Source organism: Acomys russatus, chromosome 24 (genome assembly GCF_903995435.1).
Source record: "Acomys russatus chromosome 24, mAcoRus1.1, whole genome shotgun sequence".
In the NCBI taxonomy this organism is placed as follows: domain Eukaryota; kingdom Metazoa; phylum Chordata; class Mammalia; order Rodentia; family Muridae; genus Acomys; species Acomys russatus.
Genome location: NC_067160.1, coordinates 11,810,953 through 11,833,127, shown reverse-complemented (window position 1 = coordinate 11,833,127; position 22,175 = coordinate 11,810,953). Strand labels below are relative to the sequence as shown.

The 22,175-nt window shown below is 39.8% G+C and overlaps 1 protein-coding gene across 1 annotated transcript in view; it reads left to right on the top strand.

Moving 5' to 3' along the window:
* The window catches only part of Mtx2 (metaxin 2), a 53,376-nt gene extending 45,036 nt beyond the window's left edge, over positions 1-8,340 (top strand). The window contains exons 6-10 of the mRNA XM_051167193.1: positions 568-660; positions 1,092-1,130; positions 1,520-1,645; positions 2,545-2,621; positions 8,029-8,340. Coding sequence (XP_051023150.1) covers positions 568-660; positions 1,092-1,130; positions 1,520-1,645; positions 2,545-2,621; positions 8,029-8,200 — 507 coding nt within the window. The 3' untranslated portion in view covers positions 8,201-8,340. The remainder of the gene's footprint in view (positions 1-567; positions 661-1,091; positions 1,131-1,519; positions 1,646-2,544; positions 2,622-8,028) is intronic.
* The last annotated feature ends 13,835 nt before the right edge of the window (positions 8,341-22,175 follow it).

The following is a 22,175-nucleotide window of genomic DNA, read 5'->3' as shown; positions in this document are numbered from 1 at the left end:
GTCTCCACTCTCCACTCAGCTCTGGAGAATGTCCTGCCCATTGGCTAAGCCTGGGTTGTGGTTTGACTATTTTTAAAGTAGCACATGTTTTGACATATCTTTTGTCTTTTAGATTTATGCCTGAAAAATACAGGGCTTACTGCTGACCATTTTGTTTTCTCTTTTATGAAATAATTCATCCTATAATTTTTGTCTATTGAAAAAACATTTATATAATGACAAATTAATACTACTTAGTAGTGATTGACTATTAGGCAGAATTTTTTTTTTCAAGATAGGATTTCTCTGTGTAGCCTTGACTATCTTGGACTTGCTTGGACCAGGCTGGCTTTGAACTCACAGATCCACGTGCCTCTGCCTCCCTGAGTGCTGAGGTTAAAGGCATGCCCCACCACCATCACCCAGCTTAGGTATACTTTTATACACAATAATTTTGTTTTTAAAAGCATTTTTGAAATTAACCCATTGGACATTTACATATCATATTATGTGTTATAACAGTAAGATAACTGAAAGCTTTTGTGTATTTAATATGATGCTCTTTAAAAAATTTTAAATTCCCTTTAGGGCCATTCTCTTAGTGATGGGTTGGATGAAGTCCAAAAAGCGGAAATGAAAGCTTACATGGAGTTAGTCAACAACATGCTCTTGACTGCAGAGGTATAAGATTGTAAGACTTGAAATAAATATAATCTTGTAGAATCTGAATTCTCATACAGAACTTCCTCAGAGGCTACCTAAAGCCATTGAGAAGTGGGACTCAGCCTGGGATGACCATCTGAATTGTTTGATCATTATTTGGAAACAAGTTTCTTGATATTTTCAATTCTAGTTTTTCTGCTTGTATCCTTGCCTACTCACTGTTTGACTTTAGCTGTTTGACGTTTATTTTAATAATACTATAAAACAATGGTTTAGACATATAGTCTGTAAAAAACAATTTGATAATTCTGTGTGGTGAATTAGTAAAGAAGAAAAAAACTTACTTGATTCATAAAGTTGGCTTATTAGGAATTTACTATGGCAAGAAATAACTTTGGTCTTTTCTTCTCAGTATGTTGAAGTTTCAGTGACTGTTCTTTTGTTCCTAGTTGTATCTGCAGTGGTGTGATGAAGCTACAGTAGGGGAGGTGAGTGGTTATGCAGCATTTATCTTAATTAAAATTTAATGAGAAAACACTTCTGCTCAGAATCCCAAGTCCCTGCTCATAAATGAAACATTGTGGTTTATACCATTAGTGATACAGTTTTTCACTTACTTTAATTTTGCTTGCACATACATTTTAGGGAAGCTGTGTGTCATTGTTTGATAGAGCTGGTTGTAAAGTACATAAAGTTTATATATTTTTAAAGGGAATGGTTTAAAATTTTAATTTTTTATATTGTAAGCTATATATTGTTGTTTTTTCAGGTTGCTTTATGTGTGCTCTCTGGAAGTACATACTTTTTAGGATTCTATTTATAAAAATGCATCATCTTTAGGAAGGATCCTGCATCTCACAAAGTCTTTTTGCTTTAGATCACTCATGCTAGGTATGGCTCTCCTTACCCTTGGCCTCTGAACCACATTTTGGCCTATCAGAAGCAGTGGGAAGTCAAACGTAAAATGAAAGCTATAGGATGGGGTAACAAGACTCTGGACCAGGTCAGTACATACAGATTGAAGTGTGAAAAAGTTTCAATTTCAGGGCATTAAAAATGATACTGCCAAGTACTTGCTGTTTTTCTCTCTTGTGATGCAGCTGTATTTCTTTTATGAAATGCTTATTTGCCTATAGGATGTAAGTGATAAAAATTTTCTGAAATCGTACTACCTCAGAATTGCTTCTCCTCATGTGGAGAATATTTTTCTAGGTGCCTTAGTAATCCTGTCCTCAAATAGGATCATATTATGTTTGCTATTCTATAACTTGATTTTTTTTCTTCCTCTAAGCAGTATATTATGGGAATCTTTTATGCCAGTAAATAAATCAGCATCAGAGCTTTAAAAACTTTATTAAGTACAGTACTTAATATATCTGGGGTTTTGAGGGGGAGGGAGTCTTAAGTTTACTAAGGTAACAAAATTTTTTTTTTAATGTAAATTTTCAAACTCATGAGGTTGTTTGTGTCAAGGCCACCTCTGATTCTAGCCAGCCATCTTACTGCTGTGTGCTGCAAGAGGGTTTAGCAAGTGACTGGGTAGAGTAAGTGAGATGAGGCTGCAGCAGCTTTCAACATGTCCCACCCCACCCTTTCAAATGTGAGAAAAATCTTTGAATATGTGGACTCAGGACAACAGTGTTTACAGAATATGATTTTGAGAGAAAAACTTTCTTATTGAACAATGATCCTTATCAGTAATTTAAATATACTTGTATTTAATGGTCTTTTATTCTCAAATTCCCATTAATATCAAAAGCATTATTTATGTCAAGTGGTCTGTGGTCTTAAAAAGTTAAATTGAGTCTGTTTTTGTCATAAGCTATGATATAAATAGTCTTACACACTTTTTACTGTTTTGCTAATTTGGATATTTTTCTTTTTGGTTCACTGCCTGTGCAGGTCTTAGAAGATGTAGACCAGTGCTGTCAAGCCCTTTCCCAAAGACTGGGAACACAGCCTTACTTCTTCAATAAGCAGTAAGATGTGTGATTATTGTGATGTCTTTGCTTTATATGGAGGTTGCACATGACTTTTATCGGAAAGGTGGTATTTTCTTAAAGAAGTACTTCTAACGCTGCTCTTCTTGCTCTGCGCAGTACAGGGCTCCTTCCCTTGGTGTCATGTTAATGGTGTCGGGAGCTTTTTCTCCACAGGTTTTATTCCCAAGCAGCAGGATTCATTACAAGACAAACACGCACACGCACACACAAACACACACACTTATCCCTTCTTGGCTATCAGGCAGAGCGCTAGCTCTGGGGAACTAAGCTCTCTAAAATCCAGTCCTTGTCACTGAGTTCTCTTCAGCTCAGCCTTGTATATCAATCAATTTTTCTGTGATTTCACAAAGATTTTGATAGACATAGTTCAGGGTGCTATGAGAAATACGAAATATTAAAATCTTAAACTTTGAAGTTATAACAATGAATATGCAGCTAACACAGCCTCAATCTGTAGTGAACAGTGCCTGAGGACCAAGGCTATCATTAAGGACAAGTAATAGAATACTGTCATGTGGACCAGAAGTGTTCATCCTTCAAAAGTTATGAAAATATTCTTAAGTACAGACATTAAGGAGTATAGATATAATATATATTATATGTATATAAATTGAGTAATGCATGTTCTATTAAGATTGAAAAAAATCTAACATTTATATAATTCCTGATTATATCATAGTTCTTCTTGCTATAGGTAGTTTATTGTATATATGTGTAATAATATTAATGTATATGTAAAAAATAATTTTATAAAACAACAAAAAAACAACAAAAGATTTTTTAAAATCAATGCTAATGCGGACAAAGATTTTCTTTTATTAAAAATTATAATTTTAATGTATTGAAAGTAGTTGTCAGCTGGGGAAAGTCTCACACATCTTTAATCCCACACTCAGGAGGCAGAGGCAGATGGATCTGTCTACAAAGGGAGTCCAGGACAGCCAAGGCTACACAGAGAAACCCTGTCTGAAAAACTTAAAAAAAAAAAAAAAAGAAAAGAAAATTAGTTGTCAAATCTGTTAATCCAGTATAAAATGAGTTTAAATTAATATTTCAATCTTAGTGCCTTTCTTAAAAAATGCTATCTTTGTATTGGCTTATTATTTAAAAATATGTTTTTAGGTTGATAATTTTTTTCTTTTCATGTATTTTTCTGTGTGTGGTGTGCATTCATGTGTGTGAGTGAGTGTGTGTGTGTAAGCCTGAGGCTGCCGTGAGGAGCCTTGCTCTTCTGCTTTATGCTTTTGAGGTAGGGTCTCTTACAGTCCAATCCAGAGCTTGTTGACAGGGTTCTTCCTCTCACTACCCAGTTTGCTGAGGGGTTCTCCTCTCTGTCTTCTGAGCTGGGATCTCAGGGGAGCACCATGCCCACCTATCACTTACATATGCACTGGAGTCTAAATTCTCTTGTTTATATAGGATGTGCTTTAACCGCTGAGCGATCTCCTGCCCCCAGGATAATTTTTTTAATTAAAAAAATAGACTTTTTAAATGTATGTGCATGCTTGCTTGGTTGGTACCTAGTTCCCGCAGAACACTGAATCCCATAGAGCTGGAATTAAGGGCAGTTTGGGGCTGTGCTGTGGGTGCTGGGAACCAAAACTAGGTCCTTTAAAAGAACAGCTGGTGCTCTAAATCACTAAGCCATCTTCAGTTCCAGTAGTTTAAAAAGTTTACTTTATTTTAAATTCTGTGTATATGACTGGGTGTGTGCTCGTGAGTGCGAGTTCTCATGGAGGCAGCGCCCTGGAGTTGGAGTTAACAGGTGATTCTGAATTGTGACATGGGTGCTGGTAGCCAAGCATCAGTCCTCCACAAGAGCAGGCCAGCCCTGGTTGGTAATTGGTAAGGACGCTGTTTGCTGTGACTTCTGTTCTCCATGGGCATTACATTCATCTTCTCTGGCCTTTTATAGTAAAAATGAGTTTGACAACAATTTGGAAAATTTTCAGTTGTATAATTTTTTAACATGAGTAATATAAAAGTACATATATCTGTATATATATATCACACATATGCAGTTCAGGGTATATAAAATTATGTTAAAGTAAAAACTGGGTCCTGTTAATCTATGAGCAGAACACCTCCAGGATTCATCCAAGCCCAGAAGCTTCAGCTGTTACACAGGGTGTGGTTTAGTGCTGAGTCCCTAACACAGAAATACACCCAGCTGCTAGTATTAGGCCATTGTTTTCTTTTGGATACTGAGTTCTTAGTAGTTTGAAAGTTGGGAAGGGCTATGTTTTTATTCTGAAGTGTGTTACTCTTGTTTACTAGTGGCTTTTGTTGCTATCTTCTGGGAGGGCAGGAGAGTAATTTTTAGTTAAAGTCATTGTTAAAGTGTAGCTAACTAGGGATCTTTTAGCATGTGATTTAGAGGAACATTTGTTCATAATTTTATATCTAAACTTACAAAAGAAATTGAAATTTAGACAGTTGTAAAACAGAAGGCATGCATTTGATGTTTAATTGTTATTTCAGAAGTTGGTGTTCAAAATTTTACCTTATGATACTTAGGTTTTTCTTAAAACCAACAATTATGATTGAAGAATATACTTAATTTTTAATTGTGCCTAATCTTTTTATGTGGCTCTGGAGATGAGGTGACTACTGTTTAGCCCCGGAACTTGCTTTGTAGCTCAGGCCCACCTCAATCCCAGGCTCATTCTTCTTAGCCCCCCAAGCGCTGGGACTGCAGGTGTGCGCCCGGGCCTGGCTGCCCACTAGTTAGCCAGTAGTAGATGAAAAGAAACTGCATTGAGGAATGGTAACTTGTAATTTTATTTTGTTATAACACAACTTATTTTCATTTCCTAATTTCTCTCTGGTAGGAGTCATTTCTTTGTGAGGCACAGAATCTTAGCTTGTAAGGTACACTTACATTAGATTCTAAGTGGAAGCCTTTAATCCTACTCTTGCCTTTCTCATATACTGAATGGCGGGGACAAAGTCTCTTTTTCTTTGTATCCTACTTTTACTTCTTAAAATTAAAACCATCTTTGGTTTTGACTTACCTACTCGAGATACTGAAGAGAAAGACTTGTAAAGGAAACCAAATGATTTTTGTTTGTTTTTAGAAAGAGAGGAAAAAGAAATTAAGGGAGATCGTGCAGCAAGACCAGGAGACAAGAAGAAGACAGTATGCCTTAGTAACAGTTTTAAAGCTGCTCACGAATGTGTGCGTGTGTGTGTGTGTGTGCGCGCGCGCGTGTATGTGTGTGTGATAATATTTTTAGAAGTTTGAAGAGATGGCAAAATAAATAATATTAGAAAAAAATTAGTGCCAGGTGTAGTGGTGCACGCCTTTAATGCCAGCACTTGGGAGGCAGAGGCAGGCCAGGTCTTTGAGTTCAAGGCTAGCCTGGTCTACAGAATGAGTTCCAGGACAACCAGGGATACATAGACAAACCCTGTCTCGAAAAGCCAAAAAGAAAAGAAAGGTAAAAGAAAGAAATAAAGAAATTAGGAGACACCTACACAAAATTAATGGTTTTGGAGTTAGATAAAACTACAAAAAATATCAGACAAAAAAGGCAAAGTAATAGTAAGGAAAAAAAGAATGGGCAGGAGAAAAACTTTAAATGGAGAAGATTAGGAAAACATACTTTCAGTACTGTTTTCATTTTCATAATCAAATGAAAGAATAAGTATCTAACAGATATGGCGAGGATTCAAGATGAGGTAGCAGTAGGACTTTAAGCATATATCATCCTAGAATGTTTTTCTAATAAAAAGTTGACAAAGATAAAGACAATAATACCTTTGAAGTATCTTAAAGATCATAAGAAGAGAATTGGCGTGTGCGTGCACACACACACACACACAAACACACACACACATTCACGTGCACGCACGCACACACAACACACCACACTCCCATGCCTATACACACCCATATCATAATCCAAAAAGACCCCCTTTAAGCACAAGAATGGAAAATTTTATTTTTTTCTTCATAGTACAACAAAAGAAATTTAAGAGCAAGTACATGATGGTCTTGGCATGATTCAATAATATAGTGTAGAAGTGCGGAGTAAAGTTTTGAAAATATTTTTACATGTGTGTGTGCGTGCAGGGGTCCTGCATGTATGGCGAAACATGTGAAGGTCAAAGCACAGCTTTTGGGAATTGGTCCTCTTTGTTTACAGTGTGAGGCCGCAGTGACTGAGTTTGTATTATCAGGCACGCAGCCAGCACCTTTACTTGCTGAGCCATCTCTCCGCACAAGTGCAGTTTTTGTTGTTTTGTCCTTGTCTTCATTGTTGACTTCATTCAGAGCTTTCATTTATATGTAAAGAATGCCCAGCCATACAAAAAGGAAAGGATGATTGACACTAAGCCTGGATTAAGAAAACAAGTCCCCACTTGCAGGATCTCTCTTTTTAAGAAATGTGTTAGGGAAGTGGGAAAGTTGGTATCTGTATAACTTCTAGTGAAGTGCCTTAACCCTACCTTTACCCACTTCATGTCCTTGGTTCTTGGTAAGGAACTGCTTGTTTATGGACTCTTCATTTATGATGAAAAAATGATGAAAAAAAAAGGGCACTTGTGATTTAAAAAGAAAAAAATGTCACCTTTTTGACTACCGCCTTAGACATGACCACAGGTTGCACATTTTATTTTAAGCTAGGAGTATGCTGTATAGCCCAAGATCCCCTTGAATTTACAGTCTTACTGACTGGGCCTGAGGAGGGCACTTACAGGCGTGTGCCGGCTGTGTGCCTCATTTCATGTAGTACTCCATCGTTACATCAGAAGAGGGAAGGAAGCAAGAGGAAGTGCATAACTACTGTTAGAAAAAAAGATCCCACATTTCGCAGGATGCTTTTTCTTTCCTTCATTTATTCAGCAAATCCTGGAGGTCACAGATACTGTAATAAAAACTGGGGACATAACATTTCAGGCAGTGCTGCCTTTAAAACTTACAAATCCTGGTGAGGAAAAAGAGTTCAGTAAATGCAGTTTTAGAGTGGTAGAAGATTCACATCACCTTTTTATTGAGTAATGAGTGCACGGAGAGCCTGTTGTGTGTTGTATGTTTCATGTACTAGAATATGTATTTTTTTTTCTAGCATCGTTTCTGGCACACTGGCAACCTACTGTATTTGATGGTTAAAATAGTGAATACAGCTATTTAAGTAATACTTCCAAAACAAGTCACACAACTATCAACTCATAGTTTTCTTTTCTCATTTTCTAAAATGGGGAAGAAAGAAAGAAAGGAAGGAAGGAAGAAACCAAACCTCTATCAAGTTGTAGTAGGACTTATTTCTGTGACTTTTTTCTTTTAAATTGATGAGTAATTTTTTTATGTAAATAGGATGTTTTCTAACATAAAAACGAGTTTCCTCTCATGCCTCTTTCATCTTTACATTTATTTTAGACCTACTGAACTTGACGCTCTGGTTTTTGGCCATTTGTACACCATTCTTACCACACAGTTGACCAGTGATGAACTTTGTGAGAAGGTGAAACACTACAGCAACCTCCTTGCTTTCTGTAGAAGAATTGAGCAGCGCTATTTTGAAGACCAGGGTAAAGGCAGGTTATCTTAGAGTTGGATGTCAATTAGCTATTTCAGAAATCTTACTTTTGAAATATGTGTTACTTGAACAATATGATAGTAGTTTCAGAATTTCAAAACCAAAAACACTGTTTTTTGAAACCTCAGAAAATTGCATAATATCATGTTCTTTGTGTTCTTACTTGTGTACACCTCCATTTTGAGTTGTTTGATTTGTTACCTTGTATTCTATATCTTGACATTTTGTTTCTTTATGAGCACATAAAAATAAACCTTAAGCAGCTGTGGTTGTGTCATTTACTTTGATCTTTTTGGCTCTTCACTGAACTGAGTACATGTGGAACAGACAATTCTTTAAAGAAAGCAACTGATGAATGGCCACTGAGACTCCTAAGTGCAGGGCAAGACTGTTATTTTAAAATGTACACTGAGGAAGTGTAGGTGATGGTAGGTTATCCAGTGAGGCACAGACTGAACATGCTTCACACCTAAATTGAATTAAACACTGTTTCGTTAGGGCAAGGATGGCTTGAAAGAACTATTTTATGGAGATGAGACCATCTTGATAGTGAATTTTTATTTTTGGTGAAAGGAGGGTAGTTTTCATAGCAATATTGATGGGAATTCATATGTAAACTCTTAAGGATTCTATATCGTCTCAAATTTTCCAGTGTTTTCTGTCCCATTACACTTACGTGGTATGTAAGGAATCAGATGTAAATCTGTTATTAATATGTTGACAGTGGTAGTTATTGGATACTGCCTTTTAATTTTTTACCAAGCATTTCTGTCTCACTCTTCACAGAACACTTGGCGCTAATTATTATCTCCAGTTTACAAGATACAAAATAGAGAGACACAAACAATTTTTATAAATGTTCATACTTGTAAACATATATTTTAGTCACATCCATCCCCCACTACCCCCAGTACCTCCTATCCACTCCCCCACATATATCCAATCTCCTCTCCAACTTCCTGTCTTTAAAAGAATCAGGAAGTTTTCACAACCTAAGTCAAACTGCGTGTGTGTGTGTGTGTGTGTGTGTGTGTGTGTGTGTGTGTGTGTGGTGATCCACTGTTGGTTGTGTGAACCTACCAAAGGCTTCCCCTTCCCCAAAGAAAAGTGCCTCTCCCTTCCTCAGTAGCCATCATGGCCATCGGCTTCTCAGCAAGCGTGGTATTGGGAGGAGCCCTTCTTCAAGCTGACGCAGGCTTTCTCACTATTACCTCCAAGTTAACACCTTTTCCCCCTTTGAGACAGGGTTTCTCTGTAGACCAGGCTGCCCTCAAACTCAGAGATCTGCCTGCCTCTGCCTCTTGAGTGCTTGGATTAAAAGATGTGTTCCACCACTGCCAGGCTGCAGGCTAAAAAAAAATAACCCAGAGACTCTGGCCTGGAACTCACAGAGACTTGTCTGCTTCTGTCCCTTGAGTGCTGGTATTACAGGTGTTTCCCACCACTTCAGTTTTAATTGTTGTTTGTGCGAGTCCTTGTCTGCTTGTTTGTATGTATGCCAAGTGTACACCTGGTACCCCCAGAGGCCAGATCCACTGGAACTGAAGTCACACACAGTCATGTCAGTACTGGGATCGGAACATGAGAGCAGTGACTACTCTGAATCCAGCCCCTGAAGTGCTTATTTTAATTCATTCAACAGACAGCCCAGGTTGTGTAAAGTAAGCACTCTGGAGAGGGCAGCCTGGGGCATTTACATCAAAATGAATCCATGGTAACAGCCCAGTGGTTGCCCTTGGCGCCAGACTGCTGTTAGTGCTTTAAATGCAGAGGGACATGGTTTTGGAGGACAATGGGAATTTATTTTGATTCCGATGTTTATAAGGTATACACGTTTATCAAACTGCATTGTATTGTATGTAAATTATAGCCCAGTAAAGTTTATTTAAATAAGTTGGATAATGCTTCTGTTCTCTAAATCATAGAAAATAGATTTTCCTTTAAAAGTTACTGGCTTTGAGGGGTAGTCCGGGCTGAGTGCTGAGACTCTTGAGGATTGTTGAGTACCATTTTACAGTTGGTTATTTGTCCAGGTCTTCTGTTTCTGCCTAATACAAGTAAAGATCTGTGCTAAGTCAGCTCTAGACTGAGGCTGCTCACTTTTTGTTGGGCTTTTCAATACCTGGCTAATGAGGAAGGGTGTTCTTGTTTTAGATGGTTTCTTTTTTCACTTCAGGTTCTGGTTAAACTTGACACCCAACCCGGCTTTCAGTCCCCTGTTCTGTGTCCTTGCCTCTTAAACCACTCACAGTTTTTAAGTGATTTGGTGCTGTGTCACACATTGCCTTAGTTAACGCAAAGCGTTTTTAGATGAAGAAGTACGTAATCTGTGATTCTTGAGAATGTCCACTTGTATCCAAGCCGTTATGCTTTGTTGTTAGTGCTCCACATCTCTCCGTGTAGCCAGCAGTCCCAAACTCAGTCAGAAGGTAATGAGGAGGGTGAGGCAGACGGGCTAGCCGTGGGAGCTGCGCCATGTTAGAGTTCATCTGTGTAAACGCATTAAAATCAAAAGAAAGTTGAAACTACTGGTGTGTCAAGCACAGCTGTAGGCCATACTCAACTGATTGACTCCCTTCGTGAACCTATTGACTCGACTTGGGACTAAAACTGTGAAGTGCCAGTGGGCATAGTGGTACATGCTTTTACTTCCAACACGCAGAGACAGAGGCAGACAGATCGGTTAGTACAAGGCCACCCTGGTCTACATAGTGTGTGTCAGGACATCCAGGGTTAGTCGGTGAAACCCATCTCAAAAACAAAACAACAGAACCTATGTAAGGAGTGTGCTGAGGCAAGGGAGCTTTCTCTGCCTGACTTAGGGCCACTGGCTGTGTCTAGTGCTAAGTGGTAGTGATCAAGTTGATGGCTTCCTGTGGCTTTGGTTGCTGGCCGTTGTGAACAGAGTTCCTTTTCGCCAGTAGCAAATGGCAAAAGGGGTTGCTGTGGGTTGGAGCGAAACTGCATTTATGCACAATTGCAGCATTTCAGAAGTAACGAGAGGATGCGTGTAGCTCCCAAATGACCTGTGACAGTGTCTGATACTTGGGTAAGGATTCCATTTTCTCATTTATTATTTGGTCAGTCACCCATTTACTATGTATTTAAATGCAGGCAGGAGTGAGTTGGTTTCTGTTCTCTGAAGGTACTTAGAACTTAGTGTTAGGAGCAAGAAAACCCAGCGCTGGGGCTGCAAAGGCGAATATTGCTGAGATGGGCTTAATGAAGCCTCGGCGGATCAGCTGGGCTGTTGGCAAACGCCTCATTTCCTGTGGCTGTCCCCTCACAAGTGGAGCAGAGCTTCCACACTTCTCACAATTATCACCCACTTGCTCTGCAGGTCTCAGGGTTTTGTTTTCTTGTTTTTTTGTTTTCCGTGCTTTAGTCAGGTTGAAGGATTCATGGTATTAATCACGAGTGAAGTTGTTATTTATCACCTGCTGGGTGAGAAATAATAATTTTGGCATGAGTGGGGCAGCAGGCCAGAGGTACCAAATTAAGTAAAACATCTAAACACTAGCAAGGATCATTTCTCTGATTAATGAATTGTTACAAAGAAAAGGCGCTACTCATTATCTGGTCTTACCCATACAAAGTGGGGCATGTAAGAAAAAAAGAAGACCAGCTTAGGCCAGCTTTTGTTTGTTTCATTACTTTCCCCTCTTATTTTCTGTACAGAATTGTGCTGCAGTCGCACCATCTTTTTGTTCGTTTGTTTTCTTTATTGCCAAAGCAAGAAATTGGAAAATGACTTGTTTTAATATTACGTTAGAAAATATTAAAATGGGTATTGAAACCATGGTGTTTTGTTTGTTTGTTTGTTTGTTTGTTGAGACAATGTCTCACTGTGTACCCTTGCTTGACCTAGACCTCTATGTAGACCAGGCTGGCCTTAAACTCACAGAATCCACTTGCCTTTACTGAGATTAAAGGCATGCACCATCACAGACAACCTGAAGCAATGGTTTTTATAACTTATTTAAAGTGATTTTGAAATATGATAGGTGAATCACCTTTAAAGTGTTTAGTGGTCTCAGATACATATAAATCACCCCAACCCCCCATTACTGGGAATTGCAGGCAAGTTCTCGCCCACTCAGCTATTCCTTCAGCTTTCTTTTTAATTTTTGTTTTGAGATGGTCTCAAGAAGTTGCACAGGATGGCCTTGAACTCTCTGGGGAGCCCAGGCTGAATTTGAACTTAAGATCCTCCTTCCTCAGACCATGCATAGCTGGGGTTACAAGCATGTGCCACCAAGCCCAGCTAAATTGAACTGTTACCTAAAAATGCTAACATGTTGACTGTTTCTGCTGAGTGCTGTTGATGAAGGGCTTACTTACAAGGGGTCTGTTTTCATTTGTGGCTCTTTTTCTTTGGCAATTTCAAAGTAGGAAAGTGTGTGTCACTCTGAATCTTCAAGAAATGTTTACATTTTATAGTGACATCAAGAACTTTCCATTCATGATGGGAATAAGAAGTACTGGGATTATCCTGCCTTATATAACTGAAGAAGTCAAATGAAATATATGACATGAAGGTTTCAGAAATGGAACAAGGTTCAGGACAGTGGTCCTTGCCTGAAGGGGGAAGCAAAGAGAGCCCTCTCACGGCCCTGGCTTCTGCTTAAAGAGCGTTTCCATGCTACCCAGAGAAGATGAGAGCCTAAGTAGAGGCCGGCCAGCAGTCTCCCTGAGTTGAGAATTCATAAAGTGGAGTGCTGGAGGGAAGACCCCTGCATAGAGAACTCTGGCGTCTGTTGGCTTTATAGTCGTCTACCGAGTGTTGGCTATACTGTGCATATGGAGAAACCATCTCGGATACAGCAAAGACCAACAATCTACAAACAGCACAACAATCTTGCTCTTACAGAAGGCCGCACAGGGTTTGAGTTCTTGCTAGTGAGAGCAGAAAGGCCACCTCTACATGGTGTAGACAGTTCAGAAGGTCGTTGCATACCTTAGTGTTCCATGTGGAAAGTGGATACAGTCCTGAGTTAATGTGTGTTATTGACATGTCAAGGACCCCAATGCTTCAGACCCATTGGGTGGCAGTCTTCCCAAGGTCAGGTCAAGAGGAATGGCGACACTGCTTTCTGATCCAATACAGATGCTACTAACTAACGATGAACCATGAGTGTGTCCAGAAGCTATCAGCCACAGTTTTCCCTCCCCAGGCAACTGCAGCCTGAGACTGGTCCCTTGCAGATCTCCTCCACTGAAGTTAGATTTCTGGTTTAGCTAGTCCCTCAGTTTCCCAGTTGCTGTTGGTGTGTCTCCATCAGACCTCCCAGCCCACCCAACCCCATCTTTCTGTACATGTGTCTATTGTTTCTTCGTTCCCCAGCATTCTAGGTCAGTTCGTAAGCTGTGCAGGTCATGGCAGGTAGAGGCAAATTAGGCCTCTCCTAATTGCTGTCCTGACTCACTAAACAAAGCTTAGGAAAAATTTGTAAGAAAGGAGTAGATTCCAAGTAACATTTTAAAACAAAGCCTTGAATTAGTTAGGGAACACAAAATCTCTAGTACTCAATAATGTAAAATTCAATGTCTGGAATCTAATGAGGAAAACAAAAACAAAAAAGAAACAACCAAGGTCTACAAGGAAATGGGAGAAAAATCAACTTGTAGAACTAGGCCTAGAAATGGCATCTGTAAAGAATTAGGCAAGGGTGTGCATTGATCATACTGTGTATGCTTGGGAACATAAGTGGGGAGTACTGTTAAAATATGCATTATAGACACAGGACTTTGAAAGTGTGCTAAGGACTGGATATAAAGAAAGCAGGATTATATAGCTTGCTTTTCAGAAAATGTATGTCTATAAATAAATATTAAAGGTCTTGAAAAAACTATTTTCAAATGAGAAGAAAATAATCCTGAATGATAGCTCCAACTGCTAAACTTCAGTGTTGCATTAGAAATTACCTTGTGATTTTTATATCGTGTGTGTGTGTGTGTGTATGTGTGTGTGTGTATTTATCAGAATAAACAATGTTCTCTTTTTTTTTTTGGTATTTTGTCAAAGCTTCATAATGCACTTGATAATTACTGTAGATTAAGAATACATTTCAGCTTCCTGTTGTCTTTAACAGTAAAGAAAATTATCTCCATGCACCCCTAATCAGAATGCAATGTATCAAATGAGAACTTTACTTCTGAAATAGTCCAGGAAAAAGAATGAATTTATTTTAAGCTCCTTTGACAATGATTAATACGAGGATTATATATAGTACTCAAAGTAACTAACTTTTAAAAATGTACTAGATGAAGTGTAGTCAAGGATATCTGTATTTAGGCCCCTGTTATAATGAATGCCGCCCACTAACAAAGCTCAGCCAGTGTTTCTAAAAACTGAAAACTGAACCGCCATGTGATCCATTTACACGTTTCTGGGGTTAGAAATACTGTGTACAATAGAGACACTGCTCATCTGTGTTTGCCACAGCACTGTTACCAAGGACCTAGTTACGGAATCAGCAGGGATGCATGGTAAACAGGTGTGGTGCATATACAGTGCAGGATGACTCAGCTGTAAACAAGGAAAAAAATCATGCTGTGGGAAACCGGATTGAAGGCCACCCTGTTCAAATAAGGCAGACTCGGAATACAAATGCCATTTTCTCTCATCTGTGGAATGTGAGGGCAGGGAGACATACAGCAGAAGGGAGACTTTTAGGGGGAAAGCTGGGAATCGGGGAGAATGGCGTTCAGTAGGAAGTGAAAAGCTAATGTGATCAAAGCACTGAAGGTGCAAGTTTTAAAATGTAGCAGTAGTGCCCATCATTTTACCTAGTTAATAGATATACTAGGAAGAAGCTAGGAAGGAAAAACAAAAACTAAATGAACTGAATTCAAACAAATACTTACTGAATGTCTTTTATATTGTATTTGTTGAATTTTGAAGGGCAGGCAAAACCAGACAGCTCCTGTTCTCAAGAACTTTGAATCTATACATGTAGATAAGACAAAAATGGGCCCAGGTAGTTCAACGGTAGAACACTTCTAAAGCATGCTTAGGACCCTGAGCTTGGTTCCCAGCACCAATGAACGGATGAATGAATGAAGAATGAATGAATGAAAACGTTTATTTTAAAGATGAAAATGTTTGAAAAACTAAATGAAAGTGCCAAATTTAGGAAAGACTATATACCACAGATAGTGTCCAAAACCAGATGTGCTCCTGAAAAAAATCATGACATTTAATGGAGTGGCTGGAGGAAGCTTCATGGAGGAAGCCAAATGACAAAAGATGTAGATTAGAAGACCACAATGCAAAAAGTGACAGCAAATGCCATGATAGCGAAAGCAGTGTGGTTGACACAAAGTTTCTCTGAAACGGTCATGGAAAATGAATTTAGAAGCGTAAATTTGAATTAGATTATAAATGGCTTTAAGTAATTTAGACATTTAGGAAATACATGTTCATTTTAGACACACCTCTACGTGGACGCTGCACTGAACTGAGTCTGACTCCTGCTCCTGGCCCCAGTTGGTAAGCAGCACAGATATGGACTCAGACAACTCACTCCCTCTCTGAATCTGAGCTTCCTCCTTAGAGGATGGAAATCTTAACTGATTCCATCCTCCTCACTATGTAGGTGTAAAGGTCAAATGTGGATGATGAAGTGCTCCAGAAACTGAAGTGTTACTTTTTATCAGAGAAAAAAGTATGATGATTTGATTGGCTATTGAGCAGGTTGATCAGGAAGTGATGTACAGTATGCCACCTCTCTCTCTCTCTCTCTCTCTCTCTCTCTCTCTCTCTCTCTCTCTCTCTCTCTCTCTCTCTCTCACACACACACACACACACACACACACACACACACACACACCAAACACACAGTCATTTTGTTAAGCTTATGTAGCAAGTACCCGAATTGCTAAAATGGTAAAGAAAAAAGGACACAGAAGGGCCAGTTCTGGGGAAAATCTGGAAGGAAAGGCCAACAGGGATGGTAGGTCATTGGATGTGCTTACGTAAAAGTGGGGTCCAGAGCCTCAGTGTTAGAAAAACAAAAGACATTCTTAAGAGATTAGGAGTTGGATGACCAGTTTTGAGTGTGTCGCGTTGGTCATACAACAGGAAGTCTGCACTAGATAGCTTTAAACAGCACTGATTTTCATAGTCCAATAAAGCTGCCCAGAGATCTTCTACAACATAACAGATACTCGGTAACCATGTGCTTGGTATTTAAGGCCATAAGAGAACAAAGGCCCTGGGAACGGGGGAGCCTTGACTGTGCTCATTTTATAACGTGGAAATTGAATTTGTCAGAATAAGCTCCTAGGGGGTTGCTGGCCACATTTTATAAACTCCCGAAATGTAATTTCACAAAATCCATCACGCTCATTTTCCTCCTAATTTTATTGTTAACATATGTATGCTTTGTTTTCCCTGTTTTGCCATTAATTGAAAGAGTAGCAGGTAATCACAAGTGGCAAATATTGATGGAAAATTTGTTTACTGCCTTAAAAAAAAAAAGTAGTTAATTGAACTCAGTGCTTCATGTGTGCCAGACATTCTCCCGTCTAGCTACAGCCTCGCCCATTGCCTGTTATTTTCATTTGTGAGTGTTTAATTTCTGGAATTTATGTGGAAACACCACCGAGACTCGGTTGATGGCTCTGGATCCCAAAGCAAACCTGGTCTCATGTGTGATGTTTGCTTTTTAGAATATGTAAGTGGTCCAGGACAGCCAAAGCTAACACAGAGAGACCCTGTCTCAAAAAACCAAAAAAAAAAAAAAAAAAAAGAATACGTAAGTGGGCTTTTAAAAATTAAGGTTTTTGGGGGACAGTTTTGTGCATGCATACATAGTGCATTGCTTACCCTTCTCCCCCTACCTTGTCTTCACTCTCCCATCCTTCTGATCTCTGCGTCTTCCCTATAGATCCCTCTCTTTACATTCCTGCCTTTTTGTTTTCTTTTGCGACCCTCTGGTTTTAACCAGGATGCTCTGTGTGACTGAAGCCATCCATGGGAGCCTGGTGGGCTTACTGTGCACAACTAAAAGCAATGGCTGCTTCTCCCCTAGACTCAACCCGTTGCCTATAGTTTAGCAGGGAGGGCTGAGGTCCCATGAGCCGCTCCCCACCCACAAGTGGCTGCTGACAGGCCTGGAGTCACGCAGTGTCAGCAACTGAAGCTGCTGTGAGATCACAGTCGCAATGGCTGTGCTGTGCTCTGAAGGCGGCATTTCGCATCTTCCTTCCCTATCTGTTGGCTCTTACATTTCTCCTCAACATTCCCTGAGCAGCACCCTAGAGGAGGTGGCATGGATGTCCTGTTCAGGGCCGAGCACTATGCCATCCCTAACTCTAAGCAGGTTGAACACCCACAAAGCGTGCACGTTTACCATCATCCACTGTCTCCATCCATAGCTGGAGGGGCCAGTTTTGATTTAGAATTAGAGGCTTAGACCAATCTTCAAAATACATATTTGGAAGCTTTTAAAGTCTTAATATGTGCTGTGGTAGAGGATGAGAATTAAATGCCACACATCTTCATCTAGGGAGTTTGTGTCCATGAATTTTATCGTGAAACAAATCCATCTGCTTCTGATGGATTTACGCTCCACCCATAAAATGATTATGTGGACATTACTTGGCGTTCCAAGCAGAATCCTTTGGGATGGTCATTAAAATTCTTAGTTATCCTTCGTTATCACTCCCTCTTCCACCCTGATAAAGATGGAGAATAATAATGGGAGAGAGGAAAACACCGTCCTCTGTTTAATTCAATGTCTGGATTTAAAAGGGGAAAAAATGTTCCTTATAAGGAAAAATAGAACTTGCAATCTCAAAAGTTTGAATGTATTTAAATTTTAAAAATATTTAGTGTGTGTTTTGTGTGTGTGTGTGTGTGTGTGTGTGTGTGTGTGTGCATTTGATGCATGGTATGTGTATTGTGGGCATGTGTATAAGAAAACTCAGTTGATGCCTTCCTAGAACTACAGTGATCTGCAGAGGTTGTGCACTGTTGTGGCACTTTGTAGGAAAGAGCCCAGGTCTATAGTAATAGCAAGTCCTTAAAATGAATTGCATCTGCTAGCTGCAGCGGTAACTTGCTCTGTTTACAACCGGTGATAACACATATGCTGTGTACATTCCCTTCCCAAAGAACAAAATGCAGGCCGTTTCTAAGGCATTTGGCACAGCAGTCAAGCAGGGCCAACAAAGCTTTCCTCTTTATCAAAATATATTCATTCCAGTTTTCAAATTGCTGTTTTTGAGTCCTACATCTCTACCCACGCTAATTTCTGTGGGTCAGATTTTGACCCTGATTGGAACGAAATCTCGAGTCAGATATTCACAGCGGAACGCTTCCACCTCCCTGCGTGTCAGAAGCCATATTGCTGCAAATGCCTCACGCACCTAGGAGTGCGGCCCGTGGAACTGATGAGGTGAGAGCGCTGCACAGCGGCGCAGGCCTGGTAATCACAGGACTGAGGAAACACATACATCATCTGCCACACAGGTTGGCATTTCAAGTAAAAAACCTTCACACTGTGTAAGGTGTTGGACAAATGATGGCCATATGCATGTTTGTCTGGGTGCAGATGGCTCTGTGTTCTCAGTGAGGAGAAAGCTGAGCTCGGCTCTTTTTGCAGGCAGTTTAATATTGGTGACACAGTTTATGTCCTCTGCAAAAACAATAATGGAACGGAAGGTGACATAAATTATTTGCAAATCGTTTGACATATGCAGGGCATTGTCCTTGCAATAATCACCATCAGTCTGTCAGTTTAAGATATGAACCATGCCACTGCCGTTTTATGTCACTGTGTTAAAGCTTTCACATGCTGTAATTTTACAGATTTGTTCTGTGGAGATCCACAGCAACACAAATCATATTGGATTGTGTTTAGTCATGTACTGTATCATGCATATTGCTTAGATAAAAACAAAAGCGCACATTCCATAGGATGGGGGTCTTGAGGCAGTCTCTTCCATTTCCTATCTTTGTAAGATGGTGCCCGGATAAAATTCCCCGTCGATACCATCACTCAACTTTAGTTCCTTCCTCAAGTTAGTGAGGTTATTTATGTTAGCGTTCTAACTACCAAGCTATCCAGACTGTGCAGAATTGAAAATGGTTTATCACAAGGGTATTTCTTAACCGTGTTTTCTAATAAATTCACAGAGTTAGTTTGCAAGTATCCAATGATGTGTCGTAACCTCCATTCATTTCCTACATGGCATTATTGCACATTTTTTTTTTTCAGCCCAGGAATAGAACTGCAAACGGTGGTTAAATAGCAGGCTGTGTTGTCTGTGTCTCTATTGTATGCGCTTCATGCCACATGTCATGTTTTACTTATTGAACAGTCGATGGCAATTGGTGTTGAGAACTGCATTTTACAGTGTAACCATATGGAGCAAATCTTGAGATGTATGAGTCATTGCTGTATCACACAGACTTGGACCAATTGATAAATGGCCTTTAGAGGGACTTTCTCAATTTCCCACAGTTTATAAGAAAACTATAAATTCCAAAACATGGCACTCGGAATCCGAGTACAAAATTTTCAAGGGAAATATGATTTGTTTTATTTGGCAAAGTTACCTCCACTCTGTTATATCAACAAAGCTGCATCTGCTGCCTCTCATTACGTGGCCCTTAAAAAAGATTTATTGCATTTCCGTCTTTGAAATAATATTTATTCGTGTGGCAGGTAGCCACGATCAGTATGCTATCATAATTATCGCTGTTGTGATAAGTGCACTGAGACACGCATTTACAGACAAATTGTTTTAACCTGTCTTAAATGGTGCACTTAAATGGTATGTTAGGGAATTTGACATTAAGTTTAGATGACTTCAGAAAATCTTTATAGTAGCATTAAATTGGAGTATACCTGGCACTCAGGAAAGAAATTAAACAAACAAACAAAAAAATCTAACGTTGACGAAGATGCCAATACAATCAAGCATTATATTTAAAGGACTAAATGTGAAGATAGGATTGTTTTTATTGTCTTCCAACAAACTTAACTAACCCACTATTTTGTGAGTTGCTGCCAGTTTGCTGATCGGAGCGCTGCACTTATGTGTTTATCCTTCGATTGAGCCTGTCCAGCCAGATGCCCAGTACATATCTCCAACTCTACGTGCTCTTCACGAGCCCGTCCTCACATTAGTTTCCCCAACTCAGTGACCTCATCACGCACACCAGTGCTCCCTGCTGTCCCGGGACTGTCACACTGACAGATCTATGCTGTAGGCAATTCTGTCCAGTTCCAGTAGTCTGCTCGGTCTTTGGATCATTTTGGGTACGAGATGCTCTGTAAACATTGGTTGAATGGAATCAGTTATAATTTTAGCTACTTGTTCTTCGTCTCAGTACTGCAATGCATTATCCTCAGTACTGTAATGCACTATGCTCAGTACTATAATGCACTATGCTCAGTACTGTAATGCACTATGCTCAGTACTGTACTGCACTATGCTCAGTACTGTAATGCACTATCCTCAGTACTGTAATGCACTATGCTCAGTACTGTAATGCACTATCCTCAGTACTGTAATGCACTATCCTCAGTACTATAATGCACTATCCTTGGTACTGTAATGCACTATCCTCAGTACTGTAATGCACTATGCTCAGTACTGTAATGCACTGTCCTCAGTACTATAATGCACTGTCCTTGGTACTGTAATGCACTATCCTCAGTACTATAATGCACTATCCTTGGTACTGTAATGCACTATCCTCAGTACTGTAATGCACTGTCCTCAGTACTATAATGCACTATCCTTGGTACTGTAATGCACTATCCTCAGTACTGTAATGCACTATCCTCAGTACTGTAATGCACTATGCTCAGTACTGTAATGCACTATCCTCAGTACTATAATGCACTATCCTCAGTACTGTAATGCACTATGCTCAGTACTGTAATGCACTATCCTCAGTACTGTACTGCACTATCAGCAGTTGCTCTGAACTCACCACCCTGTCTTCTTTTCACTGGCCCCCTCTGCGTCAGACCCACGCTCTCCCTCTGCTGGTGCTCACTAAGTCATCCTTTTAGGAGATGCCCATCCTGCCCCCTGGTTTTAGCTGCATGTGTGCCTCCTTGGTGTCCATGCACTGTGCTCTCCTTTCTGTCCCAGGCACTCAAAATGCTCTTATTTCTCACCAGCAGGACTTTCCAAATATTATCTTCATGCTAACATTTGGAACATTAATTTTAGTTGTGATTTTTTGTTTATTTGTTTGAGTCAGGGTCCCTTCATATAGTCCTGGCTATCCTGGGTCTTTGTATGTTGAAGGAGAGATAAACCTGTTTTTTAGGATCCCAAGTACGGGATTGGGAACCAAACCTGTGAGAGAATAGGTGAGGTTAATCCACTAGAAGACCGACTACCTTGTTCAGGAGCTTGATGGTTGTCAGCTGAAAAGATCCCGTGAACAGACTCTGGGAGAAAATATATAAATGAACCCAGAACTGGAGGCAGGGCTTTTTGGAGGCTTGGGATCGTTTTGGCTGTTCATCGCTGCACTTCAAGACGCTCCTAGAAAGAACCGCTCAAGGGAAGGCTTCGGGGTTCTGGCTCCTACTGAGGTTCCGGGTTCTGGTTACTCCAGGTTCCAGCAGAAGAAATCCTGCTGATTGTGCCAGGAGAATCGTTCCTCGGAACTGATATCCTTACGGTTTTGTTATTGTGTCCATTAATCCTCATTTCCTACTGTTTGGTTAGTTGGGTTATAAGTGACATATGCTCAGTCACTAAGTTGTTAATAAAATATATTGGTTAAGAAAATTGAGCATACAGTATATAGGCCAGGCTAGTCTTGAATTCACAGAGATTTTATTTGCCTCTCCTCCCAAGTGCTGGGCTAACGGTGGGCACCACCATGCTGTATGTTAGTTATAATTCTTAAAGCTGTGCCTTTCACAAACTGACTTCTTGACACCTACTTGTAGCTCTTATATATCCAGGTCTAGATTTCTCCTTCTCTGTCAATTGTCTCACATAGTAA